Below are 19,440 nucleotides of genomic sequence, written 5' to 3'. Positions count from 1 at the left end.
AGAGAGAGAGAGAGAGAGAGAGAGAGAGAGAGAGAGAGAGAGAATCCTAAGCAGGCTCCAAGCTGTTAAGGCAGAGCCTGATGTGAGGTTTGATCTCATGAACCGTGAGATCATAACCTGAGCTGAAATCAATAGTCAGATGCTTAACCTATTGAGCTACCCAGAGGCCCCAGGAGAAATTTAATTGTACTTTAGAGATGAAAAGTTTCATATACTAATCATAATAACTAATGTAATAAAATAACAATAACAATTATTATTACTAATGGGTGACTGCAAATCAGACGCTTCAGGCATGAATGTGCCCTTAAGAGTTTACACTTTTTAGCCCTGGGACATCCTGAAAACATATATTTTCAGTAATCTTTGACTTCTGTTAGTAGCAATAATTGGTATCCCTGAAAAGGTAACAAAGGGATCCTAAAATCTTAATTTTAATCCCAAAGAAAGGACTAAAAGAAGTACATGTAAAGTAGAAGACACTCAGAGGAACACCAATAATAGAAGTTCATTGTTCATCAGATTTTACTTAGCTGCTAATAGAGCCCCTCCTACTGTAGTGTATATAGTTTCCACACATCATATCTTAGTCTTCAAACACCATTGTAGGCATGTATGAGTCAAAGATAGAAGCTGAGGCTAGAGAACCATAAAGCCTGTACATAGCTAAGTAGCAGAGCTACGACTTTAATCGAGGCTAACTGCGAGTATTTTGCTAAAGAAATCACTGCTGTCCCTGTCAATTCACCCATTCATTCACTCACTTTTATATCCCCTCAACAAATTGAACACACTTTATGTCCTGGCTGTACAGACGTGGACAATTACTTTCCCTAAGTCACAGGAATCAAAAATTTCAAGTTCAGAGATCACACATATCAAGTCTTATACGTGTACAGTATACAGTTTTGTATACATTGTGACTAAAGGATCACTGACTTGGTATAAATGGCAAGGAGAGTAAAACAGCATATATATTAATTAAGCCACTAAATATGCTTCTCTGACCAATAATAAGTATTACCATGGCAAGTTCTTATACTTGAATTAGAGACTGCTGACTCTAAGTAAATGATAAGCTGTTCTAATGTTCTCATATATGTTTCAATTTTATAAGACTTGCATTTGGCATTTGGTGTATGGACCTATGCACCAGGAGGTTTTAAATTCAGTTAAAATCCGTGAAGAGACAAATACAAAATAAATATTTAGCTCATGCCGTATTTTCATACTTTTGTTTGAAATGAACAAATTTATTTTAATTTACAAATCTGTAGATTTTCTAATTCTATTTGTCTATGTTAATTCCTAATTAATTTTTCATGGCAATGTATGGGTGTGTACATGCATTTTAATGTGATTACTGTATTGTTTCTCACTATTCATTTCTGGCATAAACATTAAAAAAAATACAAAATAGATATAAAGGATAAGCCACATAGGAAACATTAAGCGAGTAGTTAGTAAACCGGTAGCTTAGGTGGCATATGCAGAACTCATAGGACGTGTTAAGTATAGATAATGAGTAAGTAGGTTGCTAAACATGGAGAGAATTCATAAGAAGTAGTAAATACAGACAGCATGTTAGGTAACCTGTAAGACCTGCCAAAGATAGTATAGAAATAGGATGGAACAAACCAGAATATGGCTTATAGAGATAGAGACAGAAAGAACAAATTATTCTCAAGTCAGATCGGGACAGACAACTGTCACACCCAAATTTGGCCATCCAGTGGTGACACATAGCATAGGCTCATTCTGGCTCCAATGTGCTTTACCTACAGAAAGCAAATAAAACACAGGGTTGTTCAGCAGACTAACTGGAAAGCCACAGCTGAGGCCAGCGTACCTAGCCTGACATCTCTGTGACAGAGCAAATGTGTGTCATTGGGATTTTTTTTTTTTTTTTTTTTTTTTTTNGGTTTTTTTTTTTTTTTTTTTTTTTTTTTTTTGGTCTGTGGATGCTTTGTGCAAACCTCAACTCTCATCCTAGTCACCACACGTCAGGGAAAGATGATTCAGCATACAAGAACATTTCATAAATCAGGATTCGGGGAGCGTGCTCCTTTTACCATGCTTGCGCTTATTAGAAATGTGTTAACGATCTTATCTAGCTTTCCTCATCTCTCATTGTCTGTTCTCCATTAATTTAGTAAATTGTGTGATTTGAGTATTTTAGTTTGGTCCACGAAGCCTTCCGTCTATGACTGGTGTCTCCAGAGGCTACCTTTGAATCAAGGTCAGTTCCCACATGAAGCATAACTAAAGCAGTGATATCATACTCATTCATGTTTGTTTTTGTTTTTCCTGAGTCTTATTGACCAGTTTGATTTTAAGAAATCCACACAGATTTGGGTTAAGGAATTCCATTCACCTTAAAACCAAAATTTATCCGTCCTCTCAAAAGGGTATAAATCAAAGATGGAGGGAAAATGGAAAAGATCTGGGCTTCAGCTCTGTGGTATTTTTAATTCAATCACATTTTTCACAAGTTGACTGAATAACTAAATGTTTAAATAATTTTGTCTATACTTTAAAAAAACGACATAACACATAACTAAGTTACCAGAAACAACCAAAAGTGTAAAAGCAGGATTAAAAGAGGGTGTTAGTAAACAAGCTAAATATGAATTATTTTGTGGGGGGGGGAGGATTTTTCTTCAGCAGCTGGTGTGGGTGATATACTAATTTTATGACAAGTAAAGAAAAAAATAGGATTTCTGTTGCCAGAAGCATGAAGTGTTCTAAATAAATGCTCCTTGCAACAAGGATTAATAATTCTGTCAACTTCTAGTCTTATTTTAAATAAGTAAGCATATATGGAAAAGAAGAGATTATGGTAGTAGGAATTTGCTATTTACAAGGACAAAAGCTAGATCCAACTAAGGGTTTGGGTGCCATTACTTATACCTGTTAAGTTGCTCTTGAAGCAAATCTAATCTTTGCTCCACTTCCCCGTAAGTGAGGTCACTTTCAGTTTCAGAGATCCCCCAGGCAGCTCGCTGCAGTGCTGAGGGGCTAGACTCATCAGCCTGAGTCTGCGCATTTTCTTGTTCCCAGCTCCTTGTGTCAGCGATATCTGTAGGAAATAGCAAGATGGATGTCAACTTTTTTGGGTGCCTCTTTGCATCGAGAATACAGAGACATCTACAAGATAAACGAGAGAGGACCTCAGAGTAGAAGCTGAGAAGATGGAGAAGGAGAGTGATGCGGGACCTGTCCAGGGGCCACAACCAATTGGTAGCTGAGCCCTATTCTCACCCTGCCTGCCACCTCCTCAGTCCATTTCCATATGAACAAAAGCATACAAAAGGTCATGAATTTTGAATACGATTTTGTCTCTGATTAGAGAGCAATGATTTTGGTCTCTTGTACTTGGGAGGAAACATCATATTTTGCTTGTCTAGGCACACCTCGTTTTGTTGCACTTTGCTTTGATGTACCTCATAGACCCCGGTTTTTATTAATCAAAGGGTTGCAGCAACTCTGTGATGAGCAAGTCTATGGGCATCAGTTTTCCAACAGCATTAGCTCACTTCGTGTGTCTGTGTCACATTTGGGTCATTTTTGCAATATTTCAAACTTTTTCATTATATTTATTATGGTGAACTATACTTAGTGAATACAGCTTGCTGAAAGCTCAGATAATGTTCAGCATTTTTTAGCAAGACAGCATTTTTTTTACAGTAGGCCTCACGCCCAGTGCAGAGCCCATTATGAGGCTTGAATTCACAACCCTGAGATGAAGACCTGAGCTGAGATCAAGAGTTGATGCTTAGCCGACTGAGCCACGCAGGTGCCCTAGCAACACAGTATTTTTTAATTAAGAGATCGTACATTGTTTTTGAAACATAAGGCTATTGCACATTAAATAGGCTACAGTACATTGTGAACAAAGAAACCAAAAAATTCATTTGTTCCATTGTGATATTCTCTGTTTTGCAGTCTGGAGCGGAACGTGCACTATCTCTGAGGTATGCCTGTACTGCTTTGCTTTGCGTTTAAGATTTTGAGGGCTGTTCTCCCAGGATGAGTATACCGTATGATTCAGAGTGGGCCCAAGGAGAAATCCATGGAAAAGTGCTGATCTTCAGGGGATTCCCTTGGGCCAACTCAACTCAAGTAGAGTCGCCATTAAAGATGGCAAGGGTGTTAAATGTCCTACAGTCCCGGGACACGTTTTTATCTTTCCTTGTAGCTCCTTCTGCACTGTCCTTTACTATAGTCACATTAATTTCCGATATGCTTTCTTGTGGCTCTTTCATTTAGAATATTTTTATGTTTCTGTACCTGAAATATACTGCTTATCTGTTCAAGTCCACTTTTCAAGTGCTCTCTGTGTCTGTTATGTTCTCGACACTCTGCTGTATGTGGAGGAATTAAAGGTTAAGAAGACAGGCCCCTCACATGAAAAATTTGGTAGCAAGGTTCAGATCGTTTTTCATACAGAGATTCATTTGTTGATTAATCTTTTAATTTACAGCTTCTCCTGCAATCGGAACTTATGAGTTATCAATTTCTGAAGACAAATGTAATATCCTACTTTTCCTCTCATTTATATCATATATTTTGATGACTTTGCTCTGATTTCTTACCCTCTGCATTTTATATATCCACATAAGAGCATATAAAATGATTAAAAGTTTGGAAAATAAAACCCATGAAAAATTACGAGTGGAGCTGGGTGTTTATTTCAGGGATAAAGAAGAAGTGACGTGTTCTCTCTGTGAGGAGAGCCCACCCCTGCGAGGGCTGGTAGGAGGAAAAGAGTATTTAAAACCGGTCTTCATTTTCACATGGAAATAGATTTGAATTACAGAAAGTGATTTGGTTTGATAGAAAAACTTTTCGTTTTTCTTTTTCTTTTTCTCTTTTTTTTTTTTTGGACACTAGCTATGATTAAACACTGACAAAAGTTATGTAAAGTTAAGGAATTTATATCCTCAGCTATTTAAAAAAAATTGGGCAGAAAGTAACTGATTTGGGAAGATTAGGTATGACTCTAGAAATAGGGAAGAGGATTTGCAGGGCTTCTTGTAGTCCCTTTCCTGCAATTTCTCCTAAAGTACAATCACAGAGCTGAGAAGCATTCCTCTCTTCAAGGAGCAGATAAAATCTCTGTATTCTTTCTTCAGGCTTTTTTTCTGTTATGATCTCTTTGTCATTGAATACACAGAAATTTCTCTAATGAGGTGCCTACAATTGCTGCCTCATTTGGGTGAAGCTCTATCAAAGGAATCAGCAGCTTCAAAAGAAATTTTTTTATGTTATTTTATTTTGAGAGAGACAGAGCAGGAGTGGGGGAGGGGCAGAGAGAAAGGGAGATACAGAATCTCCTGTAGCAGGCTCCAGGTTCTGAGCTGTCAGCACAGAGCCCGATGCAGGGCTCGAGCCCACAAACTACGAGATCATGACCTAAGCCAAGGTTGGCCACTTAAGCAACTGAGCCACTCAGGTGCCCCGGGAATCAGCATCTTCAAAGACAACATTAGAAAAATAGAAGGTCGGGGTTCCATGTTCTGTTGAAATGGCTCATAGATCTCATAGAGCTTGTTACGAATTCCAGAATGGTTCTTTGTGATTAAGGCTTCCTTAGCTTATGAGATCTTTGGTGTTTTGTTTTGTCTGTTAAAGGGACAGTATATAATTTCTTTTGATATGTTGCCAAACACACCAAAATGAAAATGAACATAGAAAAATGACAGTGCTGAAGTTTTGGGTAATCTATCAGCAGATTTTCACTGAAAAGTATCATTAATTATTCACAGATTTGTGACTCTATTTAAAATGAAAAACAATAATATAATGTCGTAGTACATTAGTTTTTCAACTTTGGAGTGGCAAGGTCAAACATTTTGAGCACACAAATAAGGGATTTGTGATGCCACTGCTGTACCTGCTAGGCGGCTACCATAGGAATCTTTACAGAAGACAGTAAAAATGGGTAAGATGGAAGTTACATATTATGTTCAGAAGTTTTGTGCCAACAAAGTGTATAGAATTTCTGCCTGTGCTTAACAGCCCTTTCATTCTCAAAGCATGTATAATAAATTTATTTTTAAATAACAATGGTGAATCACATGCAATAAATTATGTATGATTATATGTTTTTCTTTACTGCTCAAGGAACAAAAACTGATTATCTGCTCAGCAAAAATGAATAAAGTGTAAACTATTAGCTAGGGGCTTCCTTAATTGTAATTTACTTCTTTATTAAAATCTGGCTATGCGTGATTAGCTTGTTTTAACAGTAACATAGAAAAAAGTTCAAAGGGGAAATCCTGGTTAGTGGTCTTAATCAAAATGAACATCCTTGGAGACACTTTCTAAATATAGCTCAGGAAGAATCTGGTTGCCTTGGAAAATGTTGCTATAGTTGCAAGACGCATTTCTGGAAATGGATGAACAGAAAGTAAACTTCCACTTTGCTCTGGGTACACAATATTTCTAGAGTTAACTTTTGGCCTCAATCTAAGTAGGGTCAGAGGCCACATAATTTGCTTTTTTTTCTTCTTAGTTTTGCCAACAGGTGCTCTTCTGTTGGATTCGGCATGGTAAGTGCCAGGAATGTGAGTAAATGGAACTTCCTACTGATGATAAAAGTAAAATGTGTGGGGATTTAGTAGTTCAAACTATAGCAGTTACAGCTACACCCTACATATTAATCAAATTCTCATACATTGCATGATACTTCACCTGAAGAAATCATTAAGGGCTAAAACTTGCAGTGAATGAAGTTTTAAGATTCTCCATTGGTTGATCATATTAATTAACCAGGCTAACTATGTACCACAATGCTATAGGACATCAATTATTTTATTCAATTGGCATGAGTATTTAGCTATGCATTTCCATTCAAGGTAAGGACTTATTATGTGAATAGGGATTGAACTGTACATTTTTGAAAATTAAAAATCTGTAGATAATAAGATTATTTGTTAGAATAGTTTATTATGCAGGTAGAATAGCTAATTAAAAATAATTGGAAGAAGCGGACAAGAAAAATACAAGATGAAGGGCACAAGGATTCACTGTCAGCAAGGGTCATTATAAAGTCAAATAAAGTCCCAAAAATATATCTTTAATAATTTGCCACTTGAGACTCTACAACTCAAGAAGAAAACAATAAAAAGTACTTTATAAAAAAATCAAGTCCACATTATGCTGACTTTTGGAGAAGTAGAGAGACGATGGTTCAGTAAGCTCAGAACTTCTGACTTCCATGATACAACCTTTTCCTATTTTTAGTACTTCCCAGAATCCTATTTCATAAATAACTAAAATGGGACATTTGGTAATCACATCTAATATTCCATTCTTCCATTGTGATAAATGAGGTACTATTTTCATTCACTTCATCAAGATTTTAAATTCTTCAGAGAACATTTGCATATATTCTTAGCTTACTTCAACATGGGGTCATGGCAAAAGCTGATTTGATAAAGGATAGGGAAAGTAACTGGGGGAAAATGTAGCCTAAACATCCTAAATTCAATAAAACTATTGTTGCTAGGTATAGTCAATTCAAACAATGGTGACAATGATAGGTAATATTTATTTACCTGGTGCCATAATTTTGCTATCCTGCCAGAGCCAGAAACATCTTATTTTTCCTCTATTTCTGTTACATTCTTTTGATTTTTTTGCTATGCATCCTTTATTTCTACATTTTTTATATATCCATTTGTATAAGCATTTTATATATATGTTCAGTAATTAAAAGTTTAGAAAATAAAATCTGTGAGACAATACTGCACTGAGTTAGGGATTTTATTTCAGAGTTAGGGATTTTATTTTAGAGTTAGGGATTTTATTTCAGAGAAAGTAATTTATCCATGTTTTCTTGTTCAAAAATTACAATCAACTATTGTTGGTTAGCAAATGTTATTGTATTTGACAGATGAGCAAGCTGGGGCACCTGGGGGGCTCAGTTAGTAAAGTGTCTGACTCAGTTTCAGCTCAGGTCATGATCTTAAGGTTCATGAGTTCAAGCCCCAAGTCTGCACTGATAGTGCAGAGCCTGCTTGAGATTCACTCTCTCCTTCTCTCTCTCTGCCCCCCCCCCCAGCTCACTTGCTCTCATTTCAAAATAAATACATAAACTTAAAAAAACAAAGGAGCAAGCTAAGCCTTAGTGGGGGTCTGTCAAGTCACTTATTCAAAGACAAAGGGGGCAAGTGAACAAAGCAAAGAAATAAAGGGAGCCAGGCTGAAACCCAAACACCTGTTCTTGCACCCACTTAAAGGTCAGAGTTAACCACATCTGTAGCTCTAGCTCCTGTTATGCTAAGTTATTTGTTCTTCCACGTGACGGTTCTCAAGTTTTCCTGTTTCCCATCCTTTAGAACCAAATCTGCCTATGTTAATTAAGCATTATTATCCATATCATGCATATTTTCTACAAAAAATCCCACATATTTGGGTATTCCTTCTGGTAGAGATGTTACACAAATGTGTTTAAATGAGGTGAATAAAGAGTCTGCTTTATTAGGGGGCATTTCTTCCCATTTCTTCATAATTCCCCATAAACTGACATTCTTCTTGGCATTTATTGTAGCATTACTGCTTTGGCCTTTCATGCTATAAGATGGCTGGCTTGGGGGTTAGAAATGGGTACAGAGGGTACATATAAGAATCAACTGGTTAGCTCTCTTAAAATACTCATTGATCCCTTCTCCCTGTTAGAATCACAACTGACCTTCCCACAGTGTTCTTTGTGACATTATGTTAAAGCTCACAGCCACAAAAACAAACACCTCTTATGCTATCAGTGTTTAGGAATAATTAACACTGTTCCAGAATTGCACAAATGCTTCGTAGATGATCTGAGATCTGAACTCTGGAAATATTTCATGAAGTTGTAAAAGATTAAATTAACACGTGTCAGGATAGTTCTTGATCTGTGAAAAGTCACCATTGTACAATTAGCACTAAAGGGAAACAATCGGACTCCTGAGAAACTTGATTACCTTTGCAAGAGTGACTTCTTTTATCTATGTGAATTCTTCCTGAGGTGGGCACTGTTTCTTCAAAATGGAGTCCAGCTGCTTTCCCTAGTCTTGGAGGAGAATCTACTATTCCTGAGAAGAGAGGCTTTTGTTCATCATCAATGGATGAGATGAAAGATGAAGATCTGCTTTTTTTCTCTTCAAAGTGTTTCTTGGAACTCTGATAATGTCTTATGGTATCTACAGAGTCTTCGGGACCATTTGTACTGTTCCCTTTGCCAAAATCTATCAAAAAAATTATTGCATAGAAGATAATCAAATGTGAGACTCTATGCCTGTTACACTGCCTAACTATATATAAACTGCCTTTTTAATAATTATGTTCTTTAAATAACTTTACAATAGAATTTTCATTAAAATCACCAGAAAGGATGTTTATTCTCCTTTTCCCACTGAGAATGTAGCTACCTAAGGAGAATTTTTTTTAATTCAAAGGACATTGGATTATCTTAATGAAATACATATTTGTTTCAATGGTAAATGAATATCTGCAATAGTAATAATGCTTATATCTCAGAAAAAGTGATAAGATAACATAACCTTATTTACACATGCTCAAAGGTCATTTGTATTCTTAAAATCTGGTCCACTATCTCTTTGAGGAAATGAAATAGGGAGGGAAAATGTGTCCCAATTCTAAAATACCACGACTATGCACCTTGTTTGTTTTTAGTCTTCATGCCCTCTCATGTGGCAGTCATTCACACATGCTGAAGGTCAAAACAGGAGGCCTCCTCATAGTAAAGGCTGAAGGGATAAATTTGAGCCTTAGTTCAATGTACGTAATGGCCTTGACATTCTAGGTAGTTTGGTCGTGTGGCATATTGCAAAGAATATAAAACTTAAATACAGTAATTAAGGTGAGTTTACCTAATTATGCTGAAACCAATAGTGCATAATGGCTGTTTTATACTGAAATGTCAGGATAATTTTAGCCCTGAAGGTTGTGTTAGAACACATTTCAGCAGGAAAAACTCAAAAAGACAAATTCCGGAACTTATTTCCATTAGTGTCCTGGGGAGACAGTACAATTCTCCATCTGATTATGGCTAAATAACTAAGCAATACAACTCCAGAAAGTATAGTATTTTCAAGAGAAATGGTTAAGACGGTGTCCCCATCTACTTAATGCCTGATTGTGCTTACTCCGTTATTTATGAAAGAGGCCAAATGAACTGATTTAAGCCCACTGCAGAGAAACTACCTTAAAATTCTCATATGTAATAGAGTTAAACAGAGAATTTTTCCTTTATTTAAAAAAATATATATCATAATTTAAAATCTGAGAGGCCAGGAACACCTGGGTGTCTCAGCTGATTAAACTTCCAACTTCAACTCATGTCATGATCTCACGGTTCGTTGGTTCGATCCCTGCATCGAGCTCTGTGCTGACAGCTCAGAGCCTAGATCCTGCTTTGGATTCCGTGTCTCCTTCTCTCTTTGCCACTCCCCCACTTACTCTCTGTATGTCTCTCTCTCAAAAACTAAACATTTAAATAAATTAAATAAATAAATAAATAAATAAATGAATAAATGAAAAGAAAATCTGAGTAGCCAGAAAGCAGCCCAAGGTAAAAATGAATAGAGCTTAAAAATCAACTTTATGTGAAATTGTTATTAAGGAGTTAGTTTGTATCTTGTCAATTAAAGTTAAATGTAGCAGAACCAGACTGCTTAATTTAAGATTTCACACTTTCTCAATCAATGATTTCATCACTGAGCGGAGAAGATCATAGACCGATTCAGTTTCACACACTGTGGACAGCATTGGTTTCTCAGTGTCAATTTTCCACACTTGCCCTGTAAATATTCAGATCAACATTTTCTTTTCTCTCCAGTGACACCGACCTGTCCCTTTTTAAACTTCTGATGTTCATTTTTGTCATCTTGCCCTCTGTTTTCTTCGGCTTTAACTTCTGCCCTCCTGCAAATTTGGTCCATATTCCCCATTTTATGAGGAACATATTTCATTTCTCAAAAACTATTTTTTTCCAATTGTATGGTAGTAAACACAAAAGAAAAAGCTTTCCTTTCTAAATTGTCCTCACACTTGCTTAGTGAATGGCACGTTTGTTGTTCGACAGATAGGCACAGATTTGGGCAGCAGTAGGATTTGAGTCCGCTGACTTCTCATCTTCCTGAAAATGTCTGTTTTTAAAAACATTTGCATGGAGTCTTTTCCCAGTATATTCAAAGGTGAATTGAATAAGCCATTACTTCTCATGCCTCCAATCTAAGTATGGATAATGTTAACATGGATCTTGGTCATAAGTGTACCTCACAAATTATGCCACCATTTTGTCTTCTTGGCCTGAGGACGCGTTGAAGTTTCCTGTGGGTTTTCAAATTCTCCCAGATGATAAAATGTTCTGTCCTTCTTATTACCTAAGTCTCGGTCTTAGCTTACTATGACTTCATTTTGGAGGCTTAGGCACAAATTCATCAGTTAACATATATTTTTAAATGGAGTTATAACTTGCTGATTTCAACTCACGACAAGTATTCGTGAAATGTGGTGAAGGAAGGATTATGTTTTTTTCTATTGTAAAACAGAACAAATTATTTTAACTACATGGTCTCTAACTCCTATAGTAAAAATTCCAGGGAAAAGCAGAATCATGAGAGAAGAAGAAAGAGTTTGGTATCTTTGAACTTTTCCAATTAAAGGAGAATTACCCCACATTTATTTCTGAGTTCACTGCCATTGGATTAACGAATGGAACACCGCCCACATGAAGTTCCTTGAAGGCATCCCCACTGTAACAACATTTTCTTATTCTTTATTAGATAAATCGAAGCTTCATATTTTATCTTATAAAATGAAAGTTGAAAAGACAAACTATTTGTGGCTTAAAAAATAGAGACTACTCAGGGTTAGGCTGGAGATTGGTTGAGGGAATATAGGAAATCAGGCTAAAATGTATTATAATTGGCCTCTGGGCACCTCTAGATTTTGATGGCTTGTTCCATTTCTGCTTTTTTTTTCTAATTAAACTGAATTATTTGATAGATATCAAATGATATTAGGTACTGTTTTTCTCTTATTACTATTTTTTTTCTTAATGCTATTCTTATTCTATGTAGAAATAGTACTCTAAAGGCAGTAGGCTGAGGGGTTTTACATTTTCCCCTTTGCTAGAAGTGAGGTTGTATGATCACTCCTGTTCCCACCATTTTACAAAGAAAAAAATTTGCTTGCCAATCTGGGAGCAAATGCTTGTGCTCACTCCATCTTTTATGGAGACATTATCTCGGATTAATGACCATTTTTATTCATCAGACCCAACGGACAGGTGCAAATTTTGGTCAAAGGGAGGCATTCAATGTGCTCTGTCAGCATTCAAGTTTTATATTTTCTTTTTTATTATTATTTTTCAATGTTTGTTTATTTTTGAGAGAAGGAGAGAGACAGAGCATGAGCAGGGGAGGGGTAGAGAAAGAGGGAGACACAGAATTCCAAGCAGGCTCCAGGCTCTAAGCTGTCAGCAAAGAGCTGATGTGGGGCTCGAACCCACAAACTGTGAGATCATGACCTGAGCTGAAGTCGGTCGCTTACCCAACTGAGCCACCCAGGCACTCCAAGTTTTGTATTTTCTACTAGTAATAGTTTGGTAATAAGCTGAGCATTTTCCAGCCAGATGCATTTTTAAAAGTTATTTCATTTCATTAAAAATTGAGGTGTGAAATAATTTTTTTCATTTTATTTCAAATACTTCAGTTCCTCTCTAGCTTCAAGTAACGTTGAAAGGGGACTCGTATCATTTTTCTATACAAATGCAAGATAGAATATTTAAGCTATCTTAAAAATTAAAATAAGCAAATTACATTCATATGTCACTAAAATGGATAACAAAAGCTAACTACTATTTGTTATTGGAGAAGATATTCCAAAAAGATGCCAAAGTATACCTCCAACATATTTAAGGCTTAATTTAATAGAATTAAATCACCTTTATTCTATAAAAATAAGTTTAACTATGTATATACTTACTACTTACTTCCATAACTTTCATACTACTATACCACTTTGATACTGCAGAATATTCCAAATATTTGGTCACAAAAACCTTATCGGTTAAAAAAAATACATGTGTGTGTGTATATGTGTGTGCGCGTGCATATGTCCTGTGCCATTATACATGCTATTGTACTTATAGACTATGTATTTTATAAAATACGCAACGTAAAATCTCAATTATTATTCCCATCACCCAATGAGTCATATTGTCACTCTTGAAGTAACTGCAATTTAACTCTGGAAACTACTTTAATCCAGACAATTTTTTGAGCATGTTTCAAATGACTATACCTCATTTACTTCTATTCTGTCCAACCATCTTAACAAGTCCTTAATAAAGGCCACTAAATAGGTCACTAAAGTATCATTTTTGTTCTTTGCTTTCTTTAACAATGACTTTACTTCCATCTCAGGACCTGTAGGTCCTCTTCTACAATGACCTTAATTCAGCTGGAGAGCACTGGGGCATGTCCAGTCCAAAATTTTAAGAAAGAAAGAGAACTACTTGAAGATTAACAAAAAATCAAACCAAACCAAAACAAAAAAAAAAACCACACCAAAAAACACAAGATGTTCCGAAATTCACACCTAAACTAACAACTCTCTCTGGTTAAGAAGTAGATTTATTTCATCAGAAGAAATGTGAAGTTCATGAGGACAAGCATGTTCATTAACAAATTCTAAGAGATAAGTCCAAAATGTCAAGTCTTTATTTTGTTCAAGTCAACCTGCCAGAGATTCTACGCACCTTTTCTTTTTAAAATTTTCCTTTTTAAAAACTATTTTTAATCTTTATTTATTTTTGAGAGAGAGAGAGTGCACAGGGAAGGGGCAGATAATGATGGAGACACAGAATCTGAAGCAGGCTCCAGGCTCTGAGCTGTCAGCACAGAGCCGGTTGCAGGGCTCGAGCTTGTGAACCGCGAGATCATGACCTGAGCCGAAGTAGGATGCTTAACTGAGGAGCCACTCAGCTGTCCTTAAATATATCTTTTTGAATGTAAGCTCCTTAACAGCACATAGTTGAAATGATTACAAGGGGTAGGGGGTGATAAGGATTGAAGCCTGAAAGGTTCTGGTGCCTTGAGTAGGTAGTGAATGGCACTGTAAGACTCAGCCTCTCTCTATCTCCAATGCCCAGCTGTGGGTTCTTCTCTCTGGCTCTTGGTGCCTCGGCTGAGTGATTCACAATCATCAGTGCTCTTGGATGTCTGTGTTTCACACGAGCAGTAAACTTAGTAAAATAATCAATGCATTTCATGGGTAGCTTTTAGTTTATGTACCTCCATAGTATTTAGCACCAATAATTTTCTAAAAGTTGTCTGTTCTTTATACTAATGTATGTGTTTTTCTCTTATACATTGATTCTACATCAAGATATGTATCAGATGAGTGGCCACCTTTAGAACATTAAATTAAGGCCATGGGGACTAAATTGCTTTCAGCAAATTTCATACTTGTGATAGCACCATGGAGTCCTAAAAACTAGTCCCAAAGACTAGACTAGGTTCTCAAGCTGTGGAAAACTGGAGTTAATTTGTGTTTTCACATTATCCAAATCATGCTCACTTACTGACACACCAGGAAATTTCAAAAAGGTGCAGGCAGGCAGAGATATGCCTTATTATCTATACTTCATATAAAATAAGGCTCATAGACTAAGACTGTGATTAAAGGAAAAGTTTCCAGAACTAATGGAAATGTCTAATTGCATCAGCACAATATACATTGTGACATGCTCCGAAGGCCTCATCAGGAGATAAAAACAGATTATTTAGTTTGAGACTGAAGAAACTAAACAAGACTGAAAGGAGATTTAATAAATCTTCGACTGCATGGGGAACATTATTATATAGACAACATTTTCAAGTCGTTCTTCATTTCCAGCGAGATAAAAATAAGAGATTAACATCAGGATAAGGGATTTTGGTTAAGCCTACAGAAAAACAGCTTGACAGTAATGGTTCTGATTTCAGAAAAAGTTACCAAGAGAATAATGAAAGACACTGCAGAAATAAATTATCACCTATCTGAGTAGCTTAGTGCTCTGCGATCAGCCAGAGGACTCAACAATTAGCCCAATTAAATATGTATCAACCATTCTTTGTTGAAGGAATCTACATTTTGGTAGAGAAAAAAGACAATAAGCTTTAACCCCTCTGCAGGGTATATTTTGACAATATCACCAAAAGAGACTGACACAGGGATTCATAAAAGAATGAAAATCTATATATTTAGGCAAATGAAGAAAGAGTTTATGTTGAGGAACATCTCTCTACTTGCTAGATAGATGCTGCCCAATTCATGAATTGCTTTTAAAGCCAATTATATCTCTAAAAAAAGAAAAAGTTCATGTTGAATATATCATTAGAGATTAACCATGGCCAAAAAACAAGTTATTTTGGATGGTGGATGTAAAATGTTTTGTGGTTGCATGTGCCTATGCTTGAGGATAGGGAGATAAATTCTGATGAAGGGAATGGTAGAAGCAAAAAGGCAAATGATTTACATGGAGGAAAGGGAAGTTAAGTTTACTTGAAGTACAGTGAGTGTTGAAGCTAGTAGATGAGCTGCCCAAGGGAAAGAATTCAGAGAGAACGGGGCCAAGTAAGAACTTGAATGAAGAAGGCAAAAGAAGAGAATCAAAAGGAAGATGCTCAAATTCTATTTCACTATTAATTCACTCTTTAGTGAATTAATTTGATTAATTTGTCTGCTGTGAGACAAGCATTGAAATTACAGGTGACTAAATATTTCCCACCACTATGGAGCTTATGATCTAGGGACTGATAACATCAAATAAATAATGATGCCAATAGACACAAAGTACAACTGGGATTAATGCTGCAAAGTAGATGAGCTGCTGAGAGAAAGCCAGGTTAGGTTTGTTGAGGGAAGAGAAAGTCCTTAGGGGGCTTTAAATATGTGCATGACATAAACATAGCTGCATTTGGGGCAAAAAAAAAAAAATGCACTAGTGGTCCAGTGTAGAAAATAGATGAGAGGGGGCAAGTTAGATGTGGGTAGGTGAGTTGGGATGCGCTTTCAGTCTTCCAGTGATAGATTATGGTAGCTTGGCCCAGGGTTGTGGCTAAGAAGGCGGAGAGAAGTGAACCAAAAGGGAGTTTTTTGAGACTAAATGAACATGCAGCAGAGTGGCAATGACAAGAATTGATGGAGAGGTTGAGGGAAGGTCACCTACTAGGTAGGTATCAGGTTTGTGCAGTTGATTGGGTTGTGGTTCCCTCTAGAGACATGGTAAATGATAAAGACTTCCAGAGGGACATCAGGAGTCCAATTTAGGAAATGTTCAATTTGAGCTGCCTTTGAGATTTCAAGTCGGTGTTTTTATTTTAGTATTTTAAATTTTTAATGTTTATTTATTTTTGAGAGACAGAGTGCAAGCAGGGGAGGGGCAGAGGGAAAGAGACACACATAGAATCCAAAGCTGGCTTCAGGTTCTGAGCTGTCAGTACAGAGCCCGACGCAAGGCTTGAATCTACCAACCATGAGACCACGACCTGAGCCGAAGTCAGACGCATAACCCACCGAGCCACCCAGGCACCCCTCAAGTCGATGGTTTAATAAGCAGTTGGATATATGAGATTGAAGCTCAGATGGTATGGGATTATGATGTGAATATTCACATCTCTTATGTGAGAATATAAATAAACTCAATATAAATGAGGTCACCCAGGAATGAGTTCGTATAGAATGAGAAGAGAAGAGGGGCTAGGGCCACACCTTGAGAAATTCTGGTAACTATAACTGGTTTAGAAGATAATGATTCTGTAATTGTCCACAGGGAATTACTAAGTGCAGAAGGAAAATTGGAAGAGTGCCCTATCACAGATGCTGAGAGAAGATTATTCAAGAAAAAAAGGGGATTTTTTTTTTTAATTTTCTTTCAATGTTTTATTTACTTCTGTGAGAGAGAGAGAGAGAGCGTGAGCAGGGGAAGGTCAGAGAGAGAGGGAGACACAGCATCTGAAGCAGGGTCCAGGCTCTGAGCTGGCTGTCAGCACAGAGTCCAACGCGGGGCTCGAACCCACAAACCGTGAGATCATGACCTGAGCCGAAGTCGGACCCTTAACCAACTGAGCCACCCAGGCACCCCTGAGGGGACTTGTTTTGATGAGAGCCAAAAAAGGTGAAGAATAGAACACTTGTTGGATCAGCATGGGAAAAGAGTAGAGGCTTCTTCAGGAAAGCCTTCATTCACCTGCCCACGCACAATTAAATATACCTTCATCTGGGTTTCCATTGAGGTACGAGGTTATTCTGTTACAGCACCTGCTATTTTTATTCAGAATTATAGAGGGTGTGTCATCTCTCTTCCTAAAGAGAGTAATGGCTGTTTTACACAATTAGTTTCTCAGAAATTGAGTAGTTCTTTCAAAATGTGAAATATTAAATATTTGTTGAATACATGAGTAAAACATAAAGAATAGTTAGAGGGGCAGAAAAACCCAGAGATGACTAGTAGTGACAAGTACCTAAGAGACAGTAAGGATGAAGAGATCTAACAAATATCACCTTCATCCATGTGACACACACCTTTGAGAGGGTTGAGCACTCCAGCTGTCACAAGGGTCCTCTTTCTAGAACACTCTGCTCAAGACTTTGACTGTAGTTATTCAACTGCTATCAACTGGTCACCTTTTTTTCTTCTCTTTTTCTTTTTTAACCAACCTACTCTATATCTCCATCTGTGATGTCTGTGTAGATACCAGATGGTTTTGTTGAATGACATCATTAAGAACTATTGATTAGAAACCATATCATTAGGTACTGAAAACAGCAAAGGATTTGCCTTTCGAAAATCTGAATGAAACTTGATCCTTGAAATCTGTAGTAAATGGGCATTTAGTAAGAAGAGCTAATCACCACATGCTCTACATTTAAACTTTAGAAATAAAATGAATTACCTTTCTCTCCTTCACTATCAAATGAGAATTTCCTTCTTCGTAGTTTACAGTTGTCTCCTTCAGAATCATTCACAGACTGTGATCGTAGTAAGAGATCAGCCTTTGTTAATGGACATGAAGATAAATGGAAGATTATTTAATTTAAACATATTATCAGTAAATTCTTTACTGTTTCATATCATTTCAACCACTTTGAGACTTAACTATTAGACTACAGGCAAATAACTACAATGTTTTGTTTCCTGGTTGTCTCTAAATTATAAAATGGACTGATAGAATAATTCAAGTAGTTGCACCATCTGATGGGGAAATCACAGCTGGAAAAGTTATCTATCAGAAATGTTTGGGGATAATGTCAACATTTAGAGACAACATATTCCTTCATGTAGAATGTATTTTATGTAACTTGGTAAAGGTAAAATAAAAATAATAATTAAAAATTTGCAAGGACACCTGGGTGTCACAGTCGATTAAGAATCTGACTTTGGCTCAGGTCATGATCTCATGGTTCATGAGTTTGAAACTCACATCAGGCTCTCTGCTGTCAGTGCAGAGCCTGCTTCTGATCCTCTGTCCCCTCTCTCCCTGCCCTTCCCCTGCTTGCGTGTGTGTGCGTATGCGCATGGACACATGTGCACACTCTCCCTCACACTCTCTCTCTCTTGCTCTCTCTCAAAAATAAACATTAACAAATTTTCAGGATATGTATTACAGCAGAAAAAAGCATAAGCTAATTATAATCAGCTAAGATGTTTAAATACATGGTAATGTTTATAAGGTTAAATTTCATAACAATAAACATAAAGTTAACTTCAATGAACACTATGCTTTAAGCATTTTATTATTTTGAGCTATTTATTATTTTATTCCATTTCTGTTTCTTCTTCCTCCCTGTCTGGAAAACATGATCATTCTTGTAATAAAGATGGAAGCTCCCAAACAAATAAAACAAATGGAAGTTCTTATTTTATTTATTTTGTTGCTGCTTAAACCTTTTTTTATATTTATTTATTAATTTCTTTTTAAAAATTTTTTAATGTTTTATTTATTTCTAGGAGAGAGAAAGAGAGAGACAGCATGAGCAGGGGAGGGTCAGAGAGAGAGGGAGTGACAGACTCTGAAACAGGCTCCAGGCTCTGAGCTGGCAGTCAGCACAGAGCCCGATGCGGGGCTCAAACCCACGAACCGTGAGATCATGACCTAAGTGAAAGTCGGATGCTTAACCCATTAAGCCGCCCAGGCACCCCTTTTTATATTTATTTTGAGAGAGAGAGAGAGAGAGGGAGAGAATGCATATGTAAGGAGAAGAGAGAGAGGGATAGAGAGAATCCTAAGCACACTACTAGCAAAGAGCCCAACATGAGGCTCAAACTCTAAAGATCATGACCTGAGCAGAGATCAAAAGTCAAATGCTCAACCGACTGAGCCACCCAGGTGCCCCTTGTTGCTGCCTAAACTTTTTATGTAAAAAATTATCTGCAGCACC

The 19,440-nt window shown here is 36.8% G+C and overlaps 1 protein-coding gene and 1 long non-coding RNA gene across 3 annotated transcripts in view; one reads left to right on the top strand and one right to left on the bottom strand.

The window, feature by feature from the left end:
• Window positions 1–19,440, bottom strand: part of KCNH7 (potassium voltage-gated channel subfamily H member 7) — a 479,156-nt gene that overhangs the window by 8,621 nt on the left and 451,095 nt on the right. Inside the window, exons 12-14 of the mRNA XM_077760989.1 lie at window positions 17,955–18,054; window positions 8,970–9,221; window positions 2,911–3,079 (exon numbers count right to left, since the gene is read on the bottom strand). Of these exons, the coding sequence (XP_077617115.1) occupies window positions 2,911–3,079; window positions 8,970–9,221; window positions 17,955–18,054 (521 nt within the window). The remainder of the gene's footprint in view (window positions 1–2,910; window positions 3,080–8,969; window positions 9,222–17,954; window positions 18,055–19,440) is intronic.
• LOC144229046 (uncharacterized) overlaps window positions 6,449–19,440 on the top strand; it is a 31,613-nt gene continuing 18,621 nt past the window's right edge. For both annotated transcript variants that reach the window (XR_013334339.1, XR_013334338.1), the window contains exon 1: window positions 6,449–6,554. This is a non-coding gene — a long non-coding RNA (uncharacterized LOC144229046). The remainder of the gene's footprint in view (window positions 6,555–19,440) is intronic.

Source organism: Crocuta crocuta, unplaced genomic scaffold (genome assembly GCF_008692635.1).
Source record: "Crocuta crocuta isolate KB4526 unplaced genomic scaffold, BGI_CrCroc_1.0 scaffold153, whole genome shotgun sequence".
Classification (NCBI taxonomy): Eukaryota; Metazoa; Chordata; class Mammalia; order Carnivora; family Hyaenidae; genus Crocuta; species Crocuta crocuta.
Note: the sequence above shows the minus strand (reverse complement) of the source record. Positions and strands in the feature narration are given on the sequence as shown.